Raw genomic sequence first — 21,280 nt, 5'->3', positions numbered from 1 at the left:
TATATAGTAATGTAGACCCACTGAGTCCACACCAAACATCAAAGGACAGGTTGGTCTGCATGTTCTTCTAGGGTCTGCAAAGAGCCTGTCTTGTGAGAAGCCAAAGAATGTGAGCATTGAGAGGTCTTGATGACCCAGCTATTAGCTGCTTAGAATATAAACACAAATACTCTTGCAAATACAGGGCAGCTGTTAGGTTCATCTTGGGTTTCTCTTCCTGCAGTTTCATCGTGGATTCGTTGACTGTGCAGTCCTTTTAACTATCTCATGTTTAAATGTTCCTTTAAGAACAGCTAGAGGCTTTGAACTGGACGCCTACTTCTTTTGTGGGGAAGGCAACATGGATTCTGTTTTCTAGGCATTAACAGCCTTCGAAAGAAACTTAGAAATTGCAAGTGCTTTGGGCTTGTTAAGAAGCAGACAAGGATAGTTAGTTCTAGGCCCAACTGCTAATTGCTTATGGAAGTGATTGGCTGTTCCCAGAAAGTAAAACTTTAATAAACCTTCCCACTTTAAACTGTTGTGTGCTTCTTGCTTTGAACTGCTGTTTTCAATGATTTTCTTTAATCCTATCCATGTTCAAGTTCTTACACTAAAGTTGAAGGGCCAAGCCGGGCGGTGGTGGCGCACGCCTTTAATCCCAGCACTTGGGAGGCAGAGGCAGGCGGATCTCTGTGAGTTCGAGACCAGCCTGGTCTACAAGAGCTAGTTCCAGGACAGGCTCCAAAACTACAGAGAAACCCTGTCTCGAAAAAAAAAAAAAAAGAAAGAAAAAAATAAAGTTGAAGGGCCTACAAAGCAGAACAATGCATGAACGTTGTGGGCCTAACAGTTTCTGTTGTTTGTACTCTACACCAGTACTGCTCTGAATGCATGGGATACAACAATGAATCAAACATACCCACATTCCTTCCCTTGTAGACTTTTAATCGTTAGAAAATGGCAAAAGATTGTTGGGGAGATGAGTGAGTAGGTACCCCAAGTGTTTTCTGTGTAAATATAAGAGCTTGAGTTCAGATCCCTAGTACTCACACACCCATCTAAAAGGCGGGGCTAACTAATTCTTGTGGTCCCAACACTGGCAAGTGAAAAAAGATGGTCCCAGGAACTGACTGGCCATCAAGTCCAGCCAAAAATGAGCTCCTGCCAAGCATAGAGACCCCACTTTAAAGTAAAGAGTGCGAGAGCAGACTCAACATTGACCTCTGGCTTTCACAGACATATGCAGGGGCACTTGTGCATGTACACATATGGTGCACATACTTTATGTAAATAAATAAAACTGTTAAAACCCCTGCGTGTTTATTATGATGGATGCTGTAAAAAAAGAAAAAAATTATATGGTATAAAGGACAACAGGAATGAGTGGGTGAAAGGTTTATTTGTCCCTGTGTTGGTTATGTGAGGAAACACTGAAAATGTGAGCCCATGCCAACTGCCTGGGAGAAAGAAGGTCTTCACGGGGAAAGGGTAAGGACGAGTACCTTACTCTGGCATATCCTGGCCATGTTGGAAGACTAATGAAGAGGTCTGTGTGGTGGGAGGAGAACTGTAGATAATAGGATTGGCTGAGTTGAATATGGAAATCAGTAGTCTGGGAAGGATTTTAGTAAAAGGCACAGCATAGAATCAATAGTCTGTCATCAAGAATACTGTTGGGGGCTGGAGAGATGGCTCAGCAGTTAAGAGCACCTGTTCCTGAAGAGGTCCCAGAAACCAAATGGTAGCTCACAGCTGTATAACTCTAGTTTCAGGGTACCAACCCCTTTTCTGGTTCCATGGGCACTGCATACATGTGGTGAACAAACATACATGCAGACAAAACTCCCATGCAAATTACATTTATCAGTTCTTTATGAACCATCAGTTCCTGACACTGGCCCACAAGGATATTAGAAAGGATCATGAAAAGCTTTTGCTCTTACTTCCGTGTTATCTGACATGGTTGGTTCTTCTCACATTTGGTAACTACTATCTCTGCCATGCCTTACTCGGTTCCCTCTCTGTCTTTATACCATAGATGAGGCAGCAGCCCATCTGCCCCTGGGTTGTGCTGTGTCAGTTTTTAGTCCTGTCCGGTAAGTGCCAGCTTTCTCATTGTCGGGCCCTTCCCTTGGGTGTGAAGCCTATAGGCCACAGTTATTAATGTAGCTCCTGGCCCAACTTGCCTAAGCATGACTGAGATTTTCCTCTCCAGCTCAGTGGGCTGTAATTTGAAGCAAAGTCTGGAATAAGGGAGTGCTAGGCATTTAGCCTTCCCAGTTTGCAAAGTAGGTCTCCTGTCCTTTGTGAACTGTGTAATGCTAACAGAGAAGCTTGAAGACACTACTTGATCCCTATACTCCCAGCAGTGTTCTAAAGCCTACACCAGAAGCATTGGAGTCTTTGGGCCCCTGGATCCACTGATGAAAATCTTAACCATTTTCTGGAGTCTGAGTTTCCTTGGCAGATGCTTGAACCTCGGCAAAGGGTCTGAACAGTTATTTCCCTCAGTTTGGCTTAGGGCTGTGTGATGATGAGCTAGGTCCTTAGTCCACTGGTGGGTGTGATTTGGCCACGGCTGTGGTCGGAGATGCCCAGGAAACTGATGATAGGCAGGGGTTCTGCTATGCTTGCCTAATTTAGAAGAAACTTTGTTGCTTTTCTTCCAAGTGCTTGATTCAGGGTTCGGAAGGAGGTGGCTCAGTAGTAGAGTGTGGATCTAGCATAAGCAAGGCCAGGGAGTCCATCCCCAGCACACACACAAACATACACCACCTTCCTAAGTTCCTGGTGTCCAGCACTCTCCCACAACTTCCACACAAGAGCCTGTACACCTTTTGCACCTGATGGGGAGACAATGCCTGGAGTGCGGCCAGAAGCGGAACTAGAATAGAGAAGGCGCTGACCACCCAGCCTCAATTTCCTTCCCTCCTACCCTGCCCACCCCTTCCCTCCCTTGGTAGTTACAATAAGAGGAGGAGGATCTAGCAGACTTGGTGTCCCCATTAGAGCATAGCAATTTAGGAAAACATCCTGAGGTAGGAAGGTCTGGGACCAGATGTTGGTAAAAAGGATATCCATGGAGGTGACCCAGGTCAAGAAGGCTGGAGAAAAGAGGCCAGGCCAGAAAGGGAGAAAATGTGGGGGCTGGGACAAAGGTGGCTTCTTCAGTGGCAGCTGAGAGAGAGGTGGCTGTGATCATCTGAAAGACCTGAGCAGCCCAGTGACAGCAAGACAACAAAGATGGGGTGACACTCCACAGCCAGCCAGAATTAAAATAGAGTTTGAGAAGTCAAGCGGTGGACCAGGGACGGGACTGCACAACAGCTTGGGTGGGGGGCCACTGAAGTTTCCTGCTCTGACAATAATTGGTCACGACTCCCCTCTTTCCTACGGAATGAACTTTGAAGCTGTGAAAAATAGAATAGGAGGGGGTGAGCTAAGAAAAGCTTGGCCACTGGCTGTCGCTAAGCAAGATAAACTGGTGTTGGGGGGGGGGGGGGGGGAGTGGAAATCATGCCCAGCAGCCCGGGCTCAGTACTGGGAGCAGAAATACTGAGTAGTCATTACCTTGGAGGTGCTCAGAGGTCTGGAGGAGAAGGAAAGCTCACACAGAAGTTACTCACCAAGCTGAGTAAGTATTGGGTTTAAGCCAAGACAACAGACAAGGCCTAAGGGAGGGTTCCGTGGTGGCTTTCAAGCCGAGAAAAGTAAAAGGCAGTCTGGGCAGGAACTGGACTCAGGACGGCACAGTCAGACCTAGGCTTGGAGCACTAAAGGAGCATCTTCATGGTGGGTAAAGAGGGTGAAAAGTTCCAGGAATAAGGGCCAGCAAGCCAGTTGGAGCCTGCTTGAGCAAGGTTGGGCCTCTGACACTTGGGACAGGCAGACTGGGATGAAGTCACAAACAGCTCCTACATCCCATTGCTGTCCTTACAAACCCTGGACCATACTTCGATGAGGACAGCTTCCCCCATTTGAACCAGCTGCATGTAATGCAGCTTCCAAATGGGTGCCCAAACCACCCTGTCTGGCCAGAAGGCTAGAGAGGAGAAGGTGCAATATTAGGGAGAGAGAGAGTTAAAACTAAGCAGAGTTGTAGAACACTGATTCCTGCTGTCCCTGGACAGGGTGAAGTTCAGTCAGGGATCCTGCTTGAGGAGATGCAGAGGAAAAAAAACCTAGTAATTGCCAAGGTCTCCTGTGAGAGACTTGCCCCAGCTATGGGCACACTGACCTGTGGCCTGTGACCAACACAGAGGGGCTTTCAGGGAGCACTGAGGGAGAGAGGACTCCAGCGGGGGACTGGAATGTAAGAATGAGGACTTTGTCTCAGGGACAAAGATGATTCCTTGGTGGTGGCTTGCATGGGTGTGCACTGGGCTTGGAGGAGGCGGATGGAAGGGATGTGCTAGGACTGGTGGAGGGAAAAGGTCACAGGAAGGGCGAGGAGTAGGTCCTGTCAAATTCAGGCTTCATGGGGGAAACCATGACTCTTAGGGACGGCCCCCAGGGTGCCTAGAGAAAAGGGGCGGTGTGACCTAGCAGAGAAGGAACTCTGGCCACTAAGGAGAAACAGCTGGTCAGCAGAAATTGCCTCTCTCCATCCCTGACCTGCAACTGAGGTCCCAGAGGGGGAGGATTGGGTATATAAGACATTGGGTATGTCCCTAGGGCAGGTTCTTAGGTAGTGGGGGATCCCAAGCACCTTCCTAGCCTGGCCCAGGGTGCTATCCTCCCCACTTGACAAAAAGTATGAGTGTAACATTTGGCAAAACAACCCAGGTGCGCAACATCTGTAGTGGACAAAACCACATCCACATACCTCTGATCCTTGCCACAATCCCGTGATAAAATGAGAGTCACGGTGCACTTTTTTAGCGGAACACCAGGGCTTGGAGAAAGCACGTTTATTTTCAGCATTGTCCCTTGGGGTCTGTGATTAGGCAGGGAATGGGTGGCGAGTGCCATTTCTGTAGAAGTTACGTGTTGGGAGCAGTGGACTCCACCCCAGTCCTTTGTGCTTTGCACCTGACAGGGGTCCTGCTTCATCCCTGCTTCACATGAGAGCGGAGGAGCCTCCTGTAGGCCAGGAATCATGCTCAGGCTCACACCATGATAGGCCTGGGTCTGGGTTCCTATCTTTTTGACTCCAGATCAGGAATTCAGAGAAACGTGTGGTGCCGGCAGAAACACCTCACTGCCCTGATTGGAGAGATCACCTGAGGTGAATGGATGCTTCTCCAGAGAAGCTGCTGACAGGCGCAGCTCCCCCAAACAGGCTGCACTCTTGATTTTACCCTGCAGAGAACATTGGGGTGACTTGAGAAAGACAGGACCCTCTCCTATGGAGCCTCTAGGGAATGGGTGAGTCAAGTGTCTGTTCCTCAAGATCAATTTAGGTTAGAGATCACCCTGAGGGCAGGCTGAAGAAGTGCCTGGAGGAGAGAAGAAAGTGTTTTCAGCTCTGTGGCCTGCAAAGAGGAAGAAGAGAGATCCAGCAGGTTCTACCAGCCATGCCTAGCAGTTGAAGGGATCTCCCGTGGGTGCTGTGGCTGGAGAATATCTACAGACTGACCACAGAGAGGCAGGTGGGGCCCTGAGAATATGCCTAGCCCAACCAGAAGCCCTCGGTACCTGCCAAGAAATTAGGCCAGATGTGGGGCAGGCCTTCATGCCGAGGAGGGTATTAAGTAAGCTTCCAGATCATCTGTGTGTCCTAATTAACCATAAAGTGAGCCCAAGAGGCAGAATTAAGCTGTTAGTTTCTCTGCCTGCGTTTTCACCATCTTCACGTACACATTGCCCCGTGCTCTGCATCATTAAGACCCGAGGCATCACCAGTCACCCTGACTCCACTTCAGTGGAGCAGTCTCTGGCAGTGCCTCAGCAGGAGCCAAGAATGCGGACAAAAAAGTCAAAATTACATGAGGTTGGGTTTCCAAAAGCTTTCATCAGCAAAGCGTAACATAGTCATTGTATCAGCCCCTTTGAGACCCAGGCAAATTCCTCCAATAGATATTCCTCAATAGATAATGGACAGGACACTTGTCAATCATAGAGAGATGAGAACAATCTCATTGGACAAATATTGTTATTCTTGAGCTGGCTGGGGAGCAGATACGGACAGTTTGCCAGGTAGCAGGAACACAAGATTGAAAGTCAATTGCAAACTGTTTCCATCCCCGCTTTGTACCGGGTGACCTTGAAGGAGTTAACTTCGCTGAGCCTCTGTTCAGGTAAAATGAACAACCATTTCCTGGGCGTGACACAAAGGAAATAAGAGAAATAACGGCAAAGGTGCCCGGCACCTGTGAATTATCCTGGAAGCCAAAATGACTTCCTAATTGTTTTGTTTGGGTCCCTTGACTCTCTTCTGGCTAGGCTCACAGTGCCGGGGCAGGAGAGGAGACTGTCGTGTTAGTGGATTTAGACGATGTTAACTACCACTAGTCCACAAAACAAATGAGTTGTATGTTGATGATGAAGAAGCGATTTGGCTTCCAATACCATCATAGTCCACGATTTGAATGATTTCTTGAGTGTTCCACCCTACAGGAATCGGCGTAAGTTTTTTACACGTTCCTTCTTTACACACATTGCTGCAGGCACCAAAGACAGCCACCATTAAATTCAGAGGAGGCAGGATGGACGAGGACCTACTTGGCCAGAAAGAGTGAGCCCAGCTGACAAATTCCTGGCCAAGGTAGATCGGCCAGTGCCCAGGGATCCAAACTGGGAGCTGCTTTCCTTTGTGAGCAGCCTGATCTGGGCAGCTTGTATGCCATGACTCTTTGACCCATTGATTTATCGGAAAAATAATCCCAGGTCATTCTAGGTCTGAAAGAGTTGGGCACATTGCCTGGCAAAAAGTGACAGATCAAATATAAAAATAAAAAAGCCTTTCCCCACTTTAAAAAAAAATGACCCTCTGTCATTTGACTGTGTGTAAACTTGCAGGTGACCTACCCCATAGCTGCTGTTACCTCCCCACACCCAGTTCTAGCTTGAGCTCCCCCTTCCTCCACTAAGTCCCTCAGGGCCGGCTGCAGGCAGAAGAGCTTCTCTTGTTATTTTTCTTCTCCAATTTGCTCCTAATGCTCTAGGGGCAGCAGGCGGCCTGCCTCTAATTGCAGTTGTCACACCCCATCAAGCTGAGCTGGGTCTGCGGGAGGGAAGGAGGGAGGGAAGAGCTGAGCCGCCCTCCAGGGTGGCTGGGCTTGAACAGGGACCTACTTTGTTCTCTCTTGGCCAAGGGGGGGGGGGGCAACATGGCGCCTCTATGGACCAAGGTGGGCCCACGCTTGCTTTCTGGCTCACTACACAGTGTGCCTGGCGTCAACGCCACCCTGAGGGTACCCCGTTGATTTCCAGGGTGATGAGGGTAGATGAGGTCAGGATTCGTTCTATTCTCTGGGTGTGAGATATGAACTAGAAATTTTTTTAACACGAGTGTTGTTTTTGGGCTCACCCCAACCATCTACTCACTGCAACAGGGATCAGGATGGGGACTCCCTGCTGGGCCAGGCAGTGTGTGACTCCAGAGTCCAGCAATAACCCTGAGGTTGCGCTGACCTTTTTGGCCCCCTACCAGCCGTGAGTGTGTTCTTGGACACCTCCGGAGACTGCTGCTTCATCTGGGAAGTGGGCGTGCCCACTTGGATTCATGGGACAGCACCTGAGTGAAGGCACCCCACTGCTCCCCATCTGCACTTTAGAGATGCAAGAGCATCTCAGGCTTCCTCACCACACACACACACACACACACACACACACACACACACACACACCACACACACACACACACACACACACACCACATGTCCTTTGCCCCAGCACCCAGCTATGGGTTGAAATCTTGTTACTAAGAAGGAAGGACTGTGTGTAGGGCTTTCCCTCTCTCTGGTGCTCCAGTAGCAGTGCCTTGTCAAGGAAGATCATCAAAATGGTTGGAGACTTCCGAGACAAGTCTTTTCTTGGGAATTCCTCTGGGAAACCAGAGGGCTCAAAGGACTTTTTCCACATAGACTGTTCAACTGAGGTCTTGGGAAGGCAATAGAGGAATGCACGCTTGGCTTGGACTCCTCCCCTGCCTCTCCCAACTTCTGCCACATCCAGCCTCAAAAGAATAACACACACACACACACACACACACACACACACACACACACCTTACCTCAGCCTGCCCGGTGACAGCCTCTCCTCACTGTTCTGGTGAGGCCTGACTAAGAACTCTGCTTTCCTTTCTTTCTGAGAATGAGAACTTGCGTCTGGCCTGAAGACCACGCCATTTGCCCTCCCTCTTCCCCCAGGGCCCAGTTATGAGACCGCCTTTTAGGTTCAGCCAGCATCTCTCGAATTCAGACCCAGACAGCTGTGTTAATGTCAAAGCCCCCACGGGAGGGTTCTAAGGCCTTGGGGCTGCTTGTGGCAGGGGTTTCAATGTGTCTGGACTCTCCCGTGCTTGAGAATGGGAACCGCCCGGAACCCTTGGAAAGGCTCCTCTTCTTGACTTTCTGTGAGCGCCCTGCTCGTGCTTCTGAGACCATGGGTGTCATCCAGCCTGGCTTCTCCTTGAGCAGCCTGTCTCTATCAGGCCGCACGCTGCGCAAGAACTTCCTAAAAATGTTAGCTGTGAGGGCAAACTTGCGACCCAGTTCCCGGGACTGGCTTTTTTCTCCTTTGGACTCACTGGGGTCCCCAGTTTCACTCTTCTCCCCGCCCTTTTCCAGTTCTGGTAAGTCTAGCCAGTTGCCCACCAGGTCTGCAAAAACATTGTCCCCTAATACCAGAGGCTGCCGATTTCTGCCCCGCGACATCAATGTAGAGGTCCAGTCATCTGGTTCCACCCACTCCAGCCCCCGTTGGGTACCGCTTTCGTGCTCAGGCAGCTGTGTCTTGGGAAGGACCGCTAGATCCTCCTCACAGACAGTCCTTTGGCGTGGAAACTTGGGGCTGCTGTCAAAAGAAGGCTGGCTGGAGGAAGGACAGGCCACAGATCTGGTAGGACTTTCCCTACCCTGCCAGCGAGGGCACTCGGGCTGTTTCTGTAAGCTCTCGGAGCAGCTGAAGGCCGGCGCGCCTCCAGATATCTCCAGCTGTTCCAATGCTGTCTGCACCTGGAGGAGCTTCAGTTCTTGCAGTGCGCCCATCATGCAGTTCATCTGATCCTGTAAGCCATCCCCCACCTCTTTCATGGACATCTGCATAAAGAGAAAACATAGGGCCAGTGAATGCTAGGGCTTCAGAGAGGGTTACCCCTCAGCCTTGAGCCTCAACCTGCTGTAGGGCAGACCTGTGTCGTGAGAGCAGGAATCTGAACACTGCTACGCCTGGTAAAGAGAAACAGGATTAGCCGTCAGTGAATTAACCAAGACAGGCACTGTCCTAAAAACTGCTTCAATGTTCTGCCACTTGCTAAATCCACATTACACTGAAATTATCATTAAGTTGAAAATGCATTCAATGCACTTAGGCCATCAAACATCACAGCTTGGTCTACGTCAAAGTGCTCAGAACCTATGCTATCCTACAGATGGAAAACCTATCCAATACAAATCCTAATACATGATAAAGAAGTATCGACTTCATTACCGCTCTGAACACACACACACACACAGAGAGAGAGAGAGAGAGAGAGAGAGAGAGAGAGAGAGAGAACATCCGCCCATGGTAGCCCAGACTTGTATTCCCAGCACTAGCTTTGAATTACAGCATGTAGGAGTTGAAGCAGAAATACTGTGAGATTAAAGATAGCCTGGGATATATAGTAAATTCCAGACAAAACTGAGCTATAGAGTGAGACTCTGTCTCAATCAATCAACCAATCAATCACAATCAAACAAACAAACAAACAGAATTTGTAGACTGGCATTTTATGTGTTTGGTTGGTTAGTTGCCTAGTGTGTGTGTGTGTGTGTGTGTGTGTGTACATATACATAAAGATGCATATGTGTATGTATATATCAGCTTATATTAATAAATTACTCTATGTAATCCTTCTACCTGCTCTTTGAGATTGTGACTATTGCTTCCATCTGATAGATAAGATAACTAAGTCCCATATGTGATTGGATAGTAAAGGATGGAGCCGAGTTTAGTCTGGGGGTTTACAAAGTGGTAGTAGTGAGGCAGGAGAGATGGCTCAGAGCTTAAGGGCACTTACTGCTCTTCCAGAGGACCCAGGTTCAATTCCCAACACCCACGTGGCAGCTCACAACCATAGGAAACTCCACTTCCAGGGGGCTCTGATGCCCTCTTCTGGCTTCCTCAGGCACTACACACATGTAAGGTATAGACGAAACATTCAGGCAAAATACCCATGCACATCAAAACATAATTCTTTTAAAAATTATAATAACCACTCTTGTCCTATGTTGTTGTTTCTTGGTGGATAATGGTGGCAATAAGCATCTAAGAACATTTACTATGTACTGGGAATCATGCTACATACAGTAGGTATCTCATCTCATTCAATTTCTATAAACTCTGGAGGGCTGCTCTTCTCACTTCAGCAAATGAGTAAGCTGGGGCAGGAGGGAAGCAAGGGACCAAAGGCCATGCAGCTCTTAGAGCCAGGACTCAAGTTAGCAACTATTGCCTGCAGATGGCTGGGCAACCAGGCCAGACTTGAAGGCTACTCTGGCCTCTATAGAGCAGTAGGAATAAGAGAGAAAGCGTACGCCTGGGGGCTTCTTCTGACTGTTCTTCACATATGACTGGTCGGGAGAGAGATGCCAGAGAACTCCTTTGTGCCAGAAGCCCCTGGCCAGCCCTGCCCCACCCCCCTCCCCAAGCACCTGTTCCCTCATGCTGGGATCTAGCATTCTTCCTGCCTTCTCCGCCTTGCTGGTTCTGTCCTAGTCCTGCCAGAAGCAGGGATTCTGGGGCCAGTTCCCCCAGCCCCATGTCCTAGGTACCATCTGGAAGGGGCTCAGGGGCTAACTGACTTGGGTGAGGGCTCTACTTGGAGCCTGGGGAGGAAAGACTGCCCTGATAACATTCACGAAGTTCCTAGCCAGTTCCTAGCCGCTGTGCCCAAGCTGCCTTGGGCCTGCCAGCTCCCTCCCCACATCCTGATCAAGTTACTCACAGCGAGCCTCTGTTCGGGAACCATCTGTTTTTAAGCACACCCCCCGCCCCCCCCCCCAGACCCATGGGATCATCTTACCTCCCGGGCTTGTCTTAATGCCCAGAGCTAAGGCCAAGGAGTGGGGGCGGGGAACTAAAATCGTGGGGGACACAGAGGCCCTGGAGAATGGGCTGCCAACTATCCCTCTGTGGCTTCTGGGTCAACCTCCTGCCATCCCTAGCCTGGTGGGGAGAGATCTGCTCAAGCTCCCTTGAACCAGCAGCAATAAAGGTCAGTAGAGGACTGTCAGCCCCTGAGGGCCAGGAGGCCTTTGCTGGGCTGCAGAGATTGCCCTTGCTTTATGCACTTTCCTGAGACGGGGCAACAAACAGCACAGCCCAACAGCCCTGGGATTGGCTGGGGCACATATGTGCCATTTGAGTGGCAGGAGTGGTGGTGCAGTGGCGGCAGGAGACACATGCAGTAGCTGTCCCTGTCCTTGGTGGCCCTTGTCCTGACCCCTTCCTTTCAGAGATGCTCAGCTGCTATTGGTATAGCTCTGAATGGAACTGGAGATTCTGGGACGCAAACGCACTCAGCCCCTTCCTGACAAATTGCCTTGCCCTCCAATTGCCCTCTTCGCCCCACTCTCTGATCTACTCCCGTCACCTGGAACATCTATTCAGTCACTCTGTTCCCATCTAAGGTAGTCCCGCACTTGCCTCCAGGGCACCAGACCCATGAGTACCCGGCCACTCCTCTAGATGCCCATCTCCATCCCATCACCGCACTCAGAGGCTTTCTATTGCCGAAACTCAATTATGAGTCTCCAAACTATTGTGACCTGTAATCAAGACATGTGGTGGAGCCGGGCGGTGGTGGCACACGCCTTTAATCCCAGCACTCGGGAGGTAGAGACTGGGGGGTTCTCTGTGAGTTCAAGGCCAGCCTGGTCTACAAGAGCTAGTTCCAGGACAGGCTCCAAAGCTACAGAGAAACTCTGTCTTGAAAAACAAAACAAAACAAAAACAAAAACAAACAAACAAAAGACCCGTGATGAATCCGCGTCCCATAGATGTTCCCACTATGTTCCTGTTAGGGCTTCCTCTCAGATCCTTGACGTATGTATCCCCAAAGTCCTACTTCTGTACGGGGCCCATGTCTTCCATGGTTTAAATGCTCAGTTGCGCTGGGCGATGGTGGCACTCGGGAGGCAGAGGCAGGCGGATCTCTGTGAGTTCGAGACCAGCCTGGTCTACAGAGCTAGTTCCAGGACAGACTCCAAAGCCACAGAGAAACCCTGTCTCGAAAAACCAAAAAAAAAAAAAATGCTCAGTTGCCCGTGAAATATTTATGGAGTATCTACTGAGTAAAAGTAGAGCCTGAGACCTGCACATCACTTTACCCCAGAACCTACCTGCTACTTCGCATGACACTCATAAACCATGGGTGGAAACTACTGGCTCCCCTCCCCATATCATCCCTCTGAACTGTTTGCTACCTGAAGTCTCTTGCTAGGCAGGGAGAGAGAGACAGGGCCATTTCTCGAGGTTTTGATTTACCAAGCAACAAGGAGTCTAAGTTGGCAGGCTTTCTTCCAGAAGGAGGAATACAGTCAGGCCAGAGGTAGTGGGAGGAATGAAATGACCCCATTCAGTCTTCCAATGTGGAAAAATCCATAAGAAATAATGCTGACATTTTGTAGGTTTCCAGCGCGATTGAATGTGGGTGGGAATGTATAAATTCGGGGTTGTCTGTAAGACAGAGGCTCTTTTTTTTAAAGAAGACAAGAACTGAAATTGTGTCCTTATTGAAAATATTCTGTATTAGTTCAGAACTTGGGGTTTAGAAACTAAAGGAACAGGGTTCAAATCCCAGGTCTGCCGTTAGTAGCTGTATTTTAAATTTTCTGTGAGGTCTTGTTGTGTTTATTGATTTGTTCTGTTTTCTTAGACAGAATCTTACTACACAGTCCATCCCTGCTTCAAACTCAAAATTCTCCTCCCTCAGCTCCCAAGTATTGACATTCTAGGGATGAGTTATCACACCCAGCTCAATTTCTCATCCCCTGGAGGTGATCTTGAAAATCTTATACTCTGGCTCCCAAGTGCTGGGACTATAGGTTTGTCTTCCATGCCCAGTTGTATGCAGTACTGGGAATCAAATCCGGGGCTTTGTCATAGGCAGGAACTCTATAATAACCGAAGTTCATTGTCAGCTCTACAGCTCCATTCTTTAGAACAGGAGTAAGAGTCCCTGCCTCAATATCACTGTGCAGATTTGATGAGGTAATGGTTTTATCTACAGGGCGGAAAGAAAGCACCAAGTGCAAGCTGGCTGTTAAGACTTCCAATGTGTTTTCAAAATATTTCTTCCTTGGTGAATCTTCACACGTCGTGGCAGGATTCCATGCATCATGTATGGTCTGACCAAGGAGAGCTCCTCTTTTGTCCAGCTCCTTATTCTCCAACCCAACTTTACTCAGGCAGAGGAATGGAGGAAGGGGAATCCCCGGCTTCCTCCTGACCCCTCACACTGACTTCCAGGAGCCCTGTCTCAGGCAGAGGACATGCTGACACTGAAGGGAAGGCAGTTGTGAGAGGAATGAGAACAGAAGGAAGCTATGGGAAGCTGGGAGGGCCAGGGGCAGTGGAAACAGGAGCATCCTCCGAGCCACAACTGTGAGGGGAGCCAAAAGGACAGCCTTTCCCACCAACCCCAAGGGGATGATGTCATCCATGAAGAAAGAGCCAGAGATTGCACTGCTCTCTTTACTCAGAGCGTGGGACCATCTGGGATCCCAGGGCTTCTCTTGTCTTAGGACCAAAGTGGGAGGAAGGGGAGCAGTGTGCAGTGAAAGCAAAGGAGTGGGGTTAGCTTAGACAGCCAGAGATAAATAACTCTGAGTACCAGACTTCATGCTAGAGCATCTTAGTATTTCAGAGCCATTCCTCCTGCAAGGATCAAGTCTTGCCCTCCTTGATCTTGGGGTCAACTGGAGACATACTATCAAGATCTGATCGGTTCTCATCTGAGTAGAAATGACCCAACCACACCCCCAGCTATATACCATCAAACACAAAGTCCTGAAGCATACCCCAGTGAAACGGTTTTGATAAAGGCTCGAAAGGTCTCCTCACCCCATCTTTGGCTTCTTGTCATCCCCAGTCCATGACTTACCTCCAGCCTTGCCTAGGATTCAGACTTTTATCTTATACATTTTCTGCATATCAGATTTTAGTCTTTCTAGCTGCCATCTACTCTGGCCTTCCTGGTGTGGTCAAGAGTCCCACACTAAAGTTTGGGGACCCTAATGGGGTCCTAACTGATAAACTTGTCACTTGTCACTAGGCAGATTCACCCATTTCTTTAGGTTGTGAACTTGTGCAATGTCAACCCTTCTGTGTGAGGTGTACACCTTTTTTTTCATTACTGAGCCCCACTATTGTTCTGGGTGGCTGGCTGAAGGGGGAAGAGACCCCACTTGATAGAACAGGAAGCTAGAGATCCCCCCAGATCCTCTTTTCTAGAGCCACTGTTACTCAAACATCCTTTTCCAGGCCTTCACTCTCTTCACTGTATCTTCATATGATTTACATTCCTATTTATTATTTATTCTAACTTATGTGTTTATAAAGGAATTTACATGAAAAGTATAGCACACGCCATCAACAGATGGGAGCTGTAAGTATGTAGGCACCACGATTCCTGTTCAAAGGCTGTTTGGTGGGAGAACTGGGAGCCCAAGGCGGCCCCCTTCCTCTAGGCCCGTGGGCCTCCTCGCCATTATAGACTACTTAGCTTCCTGGAGTGCTATGAGCAGCCAGGCCAGCCAATAGGAGGTGGAAGAAAGAGCTCCCATCAGAAGAGGAGAAAGAGCGGGAAACCATGGCCTGAGGTCCTCCAACCCCAGTCCTGTTCCTTCTCACTAAGGGTTCCTAAGAGAAAGCCATTGGGCCACAGGTTCCACCATCTTGAGTCACGGAGCACGAAGGAGTTTGGGGTCTGCAATCTATGGACAGACCCTCCCATCAGCACTGGCTGGGCCGTTTGGGGTGGGGGTGGAGAGGAGGCCGAAGGAGATGCCAACATCCTCGGCTCCCTTCCCAAGTCCTGCCTTGGGCCCCTGACTGATCCTGCAGCTGTGCCCTCCTTCCGTCCATCTCACGCCCTCTCGGAGCTCAGCCGGAATCCTTTGACACAGGCTCGGCTTTGCCCATGGACTTGGCAGTGTGCCCTGCCTCTCTTCCCCACCCCATTACTCACAGAATCCCTACACAGTTCCTTTCAACCCCTGGGGAAGCTAGAAGAAGGCTCTGGGCCGGAAATGGGAAAAGCCCCACTTTGCCAAGCCACCCATTCTCCAGCTCAGTGAATAGGGACCTTCTTGACTCTTGGCTAGAACTTTCAACAGGAAGGTAACACCGAAACTCTGCCAAGAGCTGCCGGAGGGAGGAGGGTAAAGAGACGAGGAAGTGAAGGGTGAGAAATGATGAGCCCACTTTCCCAAGTGAACCACTTCTCGGGGTCACATGGTCAGCCAAGAGGCAGAGGGGAGAGAGGCCAACTTTTTCCTGCTCTGGAAGGCTGGTCTCTCAGCCTCAGTCAGCCCTCTTCTCTCTCCCAGCTTTAGCCCCTCTCACCTGCAGTCACCTAAAGAACCTGGAGAAGTTCCCTGCTTCTCTCCTTCCTGGTTCACAGCACCGTATTCTCTTGCCCGGCCTCTTCTAAGTCATGTTCCTTCCTCATTTGCTCCCTCCCCTCTCATATGTCGTCCTAGGTCTCAGGAAATACTCCTGACCATGCTCCTCTCCAGGGCACAGAGGAAAACGCCAGTCCTTAACAAGACACTCAAGGCCTCTATTTTGGTTTGTCACCACTATTTCCCTGCATATAGCCTATGGTCCAGTCTGTGTCTTCAAACATCCACACGACTTCAGCGTCTGCGTCATCTGCCGATGTTTCATTATGTCCTGGAATGCTGCTTACCCCTGTGTGTGTCCCTATCACTCGCTCAAGGCCCTACATATGTCTCTCCACAATAGGACGTTTGCATCTCATGTTGCTTCTCCTTACTGAGAGCACTGAACATATGCCCTTATAGAACATATAATCCCCATTTCTACACATCCTTGTACATCCCACTGAGCAGGCAGCAGCAGCGGCTCTGTAGTCATCTGTCTAGGTCTGAATCCAACCCTCACCGCTTATCATCTCTATGACCTTGGCCCAGGACCTAACCTTCTCGGGTCTCTGTTTTCTTGTTTTAGAAATGAAAATAAATCTGGGTAGAGTGGCTCACACCTGCTATTCAGCCAGGCTAGGTAAGTTTAGGTGGTGAGACCCTGTCTAAAAATAGTCTGCATGTACTTGCACATGCACATAACCCCCCCCCACACACACACACAAACATATACAGAGAGAAAGAGAGAGAGAGAGAGAGAGAGAGAGAGAGAGAGATATGACAATAGTAAAATTACAACGTATTAGGTTGCTTTAACAGTTGGACAGTGTCATGCATTTCACTATATCAGTACCAAAAATTGAACATAGGATGTCCTATGTGCTAGGCAAGTGTTTTATACTGAGTCATAACACCAACCCTGGCATTTTAACATCAATATATGTTATCTTTTTCTATTAAACTGTAATTATACCTTCCCTGAAGACAAAATCTGGATCTCTTTTGATTTGTATCCACAGTACTGTGTCTCGTTGGTGCCTTGAACCAGTATGAACTCAGCAAACCTGTCTGACCCTTCAGACGAGGCCGACATCCAGTTTATCCCAGACTGGGTCTGGTGGCACGTCCTGTCCTTGGAAGGCTAAGAGCAGGACACACTCAAGTCCATGGCCAGATTTTCCTTATATTGTCACTTAATCTTCACAGTTGCTATATGAAGTAGGATTTGGGGGGAGGGGGAGAAAGAGGTATTTTTAACAACTCATTCTAATGATGGGAAAAGCAACTAGTGTGCCAGAGCCAGACAGGGCCAAGCTTTGGGTTCAAGTTGACCTGACCCTGAATCATGTGTCCCAGCTGATCCCAGACCAGCTGACCCAGAAGTTTTCTGTCTTCCCCTGGGGAGAAAAAAGGGGGTGGGCTATACACACAGAGAACGAGATGTTTCTGCAGAAGCTTTTCTTTGTTCTAAAGAAATTTGCTGTTTTGCTCAAGACTCAAGAGCTCCAATGGTAACTTTCCCACGCCCTTCCTTCTCTTTAGTTTGTCTTTAGGCCCTATTCCTTAGTCCTGTGCTAGGACATCCAGAACTTAGAGCCACTAGTGACTACGGAGCTGCCTTCTGGGAATGAATGCAAGCTCCCTGAATGGACTTTCTCCAGTCTCTGAAAGAGAAGCCCCTTGGTTGCTTCCCCAGGGCTGAACTAGGACCAGCCTTTCATAGTGTCTTCCCAACACATCTCCATCCTCCAGGAAGCCTCCCCAGTCTGGCTGGACTTTCAGGAGCTCTGATCACTCAAATTTTATGCATTTGGTTTGTTCAGAATTGACCTGAACTCACAAGAAAGTGTGCTGGGAGCGTCCTCTGTCTGCTCTCCTTGTGTGTCTGTGTCTTCACACTCATTGGAACCCCACAAGAGAGCTGTGGTAAAGAACAGCTGGTCTCAAGGCCTATGTTCAGGCAGGCCCCGCTTTGGCAGCTGGAGGGGAAGGGAAGTGCTGGACATTGTAGCCCCCCCCCCCCCACCCATTAAGAAGTGTGTCAGCTGTTGCTACTTTTTCAGCCACGTTTCATTCCTGAAACCCGACCCTCCTCCCGTTCCAGGCAGGGAGAAAGGGCCAATACTCTAGCTATCAACTTAATTGCGCCAGGGTCTCTGAACTCTCTGCCTCCTGCATTTTTACAATGCAAGTTTTTTTGCTTCAGGAAATTTGAAGCTTTGGCTATGCCATACTTCAGGAACAACTTTCCTTGGCTGTGTTTTCGGTGCCAAGGAAGGAACTGGATAAAAATGGGGAACACAGAACACCCTGGACAAAGACAATTTCACAACCTGCTAAGGTTGCCTTCTGCAACAGCCGTATCCCTCCAGTGTCTACAGAATGTTCCTGAAGGGAATTTAACAAAACAAGCAAATGTAGATCTTAATCTGAATTACATGAGGCATTCCTGGGCCAGAACCTGGAAATATACAATCCTTTTGGATAGGACAGGGGATCCCACCTGGAGTGAAACAGCCACAGGGCAAAAGCCCCCACTCACAATATAAACTGCCTGTAGGTTATGCTTACTCCAATACAGCCCTAGGGTTTAAAGGAGCCCAAAGTTCCATATCCCCAACACGGCCATGGAATTCAATCCCTACAGTCCCTGGAGGAAGACAGCTCAGGGTGGGCCCAGGCTAGCACTTTGCTTTCCTCTTTGCTCCAATTGCTCAGTACCCAGGCACAGAGATTCTGACTTGCTACTTAAACCCCGAGGGAAGGTGTCTGGGAGGGAATGGGACTCCAAAAGCTCTGCCTATCGCTTGCTCGCTAGGACTCTTCTTCAGTAAGCTGGCACTAAGGAAGGAGCAGAGTACCATGGGGATGAAGAACTCCCCCATCTGAGTGTCATTCTGGGCCCAGGGCCAGGCAGTTGGCTTCCTCTCCAAGACAGTCAAAGGCTGGAGATGCTCAGACAAAAGGCCAAATGAAAACCGATGGGGAGCAGGGTGACTTTAGCCTTTCTCTTTCCTTCTCCCAGGCACAGGGGCTCAAGGCCTTGGTGGAGGGTTTGCAGATCAAAATCTGGGAGCTCAGCTCAGTGCAGATTTCTTCCTTCCTTCCTCATCCTTGCTTCCTTCCTTTCTTTTTTAAATTCTTTTGACATCCACAGACTGTCTTCCTCCCCTCACCACCTCCCACCTAGAGTGATGTAAAAAAAAAAAATGCAAATCAGTGAAGATTTAGAAAATTCATTCCCATGCCAGGAACACCCACAAACCCTCTCTATAGATGCTCATGTAGGTGGCGTGGTCCCAGGTTCCTGGCACAAAGAGGATCCTATTAGATTCTTTTCTCAGCACGGGCTTTGATCCTCACCATTGTCTGTAATGATCTTGGTCTTTCTTTCTGGTACTGGCCACATGAAGTGGGAGCATGAACACAGGATATTTATGGGCCAGGGCCACCATCCTGAACTAGCGTGACCAGCATGTGAAAAAGGATAAGGTACACAGTACAGGTTTCGAAGAGCATCACAGGACACTTTGTCTCTCACCAAAGAAATATTTCCGGGGAGGCAGTAATTTTCTCATCTGAGGGTCATCACAGAAAGGGTTCCGGAGGAAGAACTAAGGGAGTGAACAGCAATCTGAGAAGACAGACGCATGGACTGGGACAGACAGGACTGACTAGTGCCAGGGCATCTTGGTCAGGGAGCATCAATAAGAACACCTGCTACTTCAGCCCCTTTCCTCTACCCTTCTACCACCAAAGCCTGCCCCTAACACACTGCCAGGCAGGCAGAGTGGGGCCTCTACAGACACAAATGGGAAGGGACTTCTAGGATCCTAAGAGGCCTGAGCTCTCTGGATTCAAGTCTGCTGTTGGATACCTAGTGACCTGGCTCTGAAACGAAGTAAGAAGAGGGTAGCAAAATGAGACAGGGGAGCCCACAGCTGTGAGAGACAAAATGAAAGAGACCTGAAGAGCTGGAGTGAGAGGAGGGAGCAAAGAGAGTCTAGATGAAGAAGGGAAGTCCAGAGACGAGATGCGATGCCTGAATCCCGGTGGTAAAGGAACACTAAAGGTGAGGGGGGGGGGGGGGGGGGAGCGTGAGAGAAGGCGCGCGCGCGTGCATGAAATCATACTCAACCTGACCTCCCCAACACAGCCTTAGCAGTCATTTCTCCCTCTTCGGTGATTCACTCCCCCTCCCCTGGGTAGCATACTCACTCTCAGTACCCCGGGGCCCCGCACACTCCCCAAGCCCAGACCTGACATCTGGCCGGGCTTCCACAACTCCCGCTTGCGATCTGCCAGGCAGCGCCCCTCCTCCCCCGTCATTACAGCTGCCACCCCCCTCCCTGCTGGCAGACAAGCCCGGGCAGACAGCCGGCCAAGCCTGCCCCCGCAGCCGCGCCAGCTCTGCCAAGCCCAGGAGAGCTGGGGGCCCCGGGCGGTGCCAGCTCCCCACGAGCGAGCGAGCAGTCCAGCCTGACCTCCTGCCCAGGACAGGGATCTGTCCGCGCGCTGCAAGAGTCCAGCACCCGAGCACCAGGGCCCGCTGCATGCCTGTCGCTCCTGCAACTCTGGGCACTTGAGCCTTACTCCATATGTGTGCCGGTCCTCTCTGGGTGTGCCCCTCTTTTCTTCTTCGGTTGTTCTGTCATATTTCAGCCTGGCTAGCTGCCCTCACTCCTTGTTACTTGTTCATATCTCATCAGAAATCTTTGCCAAAGTTTCTTGCCTCTGAGCGACGGCCTTATAGCATCTACCTACCAGTTGGCATCTCCTCTCCTCTCCTCTCCGCGCCTCTCTGGTGCATGGAGCTTGGGGCCAACGCCAGGTACCTAGGTCTGGGTGGGGAGCCCTCCCTGTCCCCCAGCTCCTGCTCGGTTCTTACCAGCTCCTGTTTGAGGCGACGCAGATAGCAATCCATGTCCCTGCTCCCCTTCCTCATTCGCCCATTTGCTGGGCTCGGGCTCACGAGAAAGTAGAGTTCTCAGTGCGCTCCTCGTCCCTGGCCGCGCAGAGCGAAGCCTCTGCTACAGCGTGGGGACTTAGAGCGACGTCCCCAGCCGCTGCCGCTCGCGGTCCGGGTTGGGGGTGGAGGAAAAGTGCAGCAGCCAATGAGAAATCAGAAGGGGTGTCTTCGACCAATGAGAAGAGCTGCCTGAGGGGCGCGGGCTGGGCGACCTGAGTAGGTCTGTCGCCGGCCTTGCCGTGGCCAGCAGCAACTACTGGGGACCCAAGGAGGTTGGGTTCTGGGCTCTGTCAGGAGGTGGAACCTCAGACTGTCAACGCCCCCCCAGTGAAGTCTTAATCTATTAGAAAGGAAGAACGGAGTTTTAGGGGTGAGAACTCGGTATCTGGCTCGGGGAGAAGGGTCCCAGTGTTTAATCTTAATTGAACTCTGTTTCTAGAAGAAACAGTTCCCCTTTGCTGCCCCTCTGAAGTCCCTCAGAAGCCTTTTCTTTCTCAAGAGAGCCTTGGAAGCGCCGTGCCACTTCATCTCCTCCCCACTCTCTTCGCCGGGGGAAGGAAGGGGCTTTCGCTAG

At 50.0% G+C, this 21,280-nt stretch overlaps 1 protein-coding gene across 1 annotated transcript; it reads right to left on the bottom strand.

Annotated features, from left to right (window-relative positions):
- Positions 1-4,868: 4,868 nt before the first annotated feature.
- Inka2 (inka box actin regulator 2) lies at positions 4,869-20,789 on the bottom strand. The gene is made up of 2 exons (XM_041638280.1): positions 20,626-20,789; positions 4,869-9,185 (listed from the first exon to the last, which is right to left on the bottom strand). The coding sequence occupies exons 1-2, from the start codon at positions 20,680-20,682 to the stop codon at positions 8,343-8,345; spliced, it is 900 nt and encodes a 299-aa protein (XP_041494214.1). The 5' UTR covers positions 20,683-20,789; the 3' UTR covers positions 4,869-8,342.
- Between the last annotated feature and the right edge of the window lie 491 nt (positions 20,790-21,280).

This window comes from Microtus oregoni, unplaced genomic scaffold, assembly GCF_018167655.1.
Source record: "Microtus oregoni isolate MIOR12 unplaced genomic scaffold, Mior012 000054F_ref0000373, whole genome shotgun sequence".
Lineage (NCBI taxonomy): Eukaryota > Metazoa > Chordata > Mammalia > Rodentia > Cricetidae > Microtus > Microtus oregoni.
The sequence above is the reverse complement of the archived record's forward strand: the minus strand, read 5'-3'. Positions and strand labels throughout refer to the sequence as shown.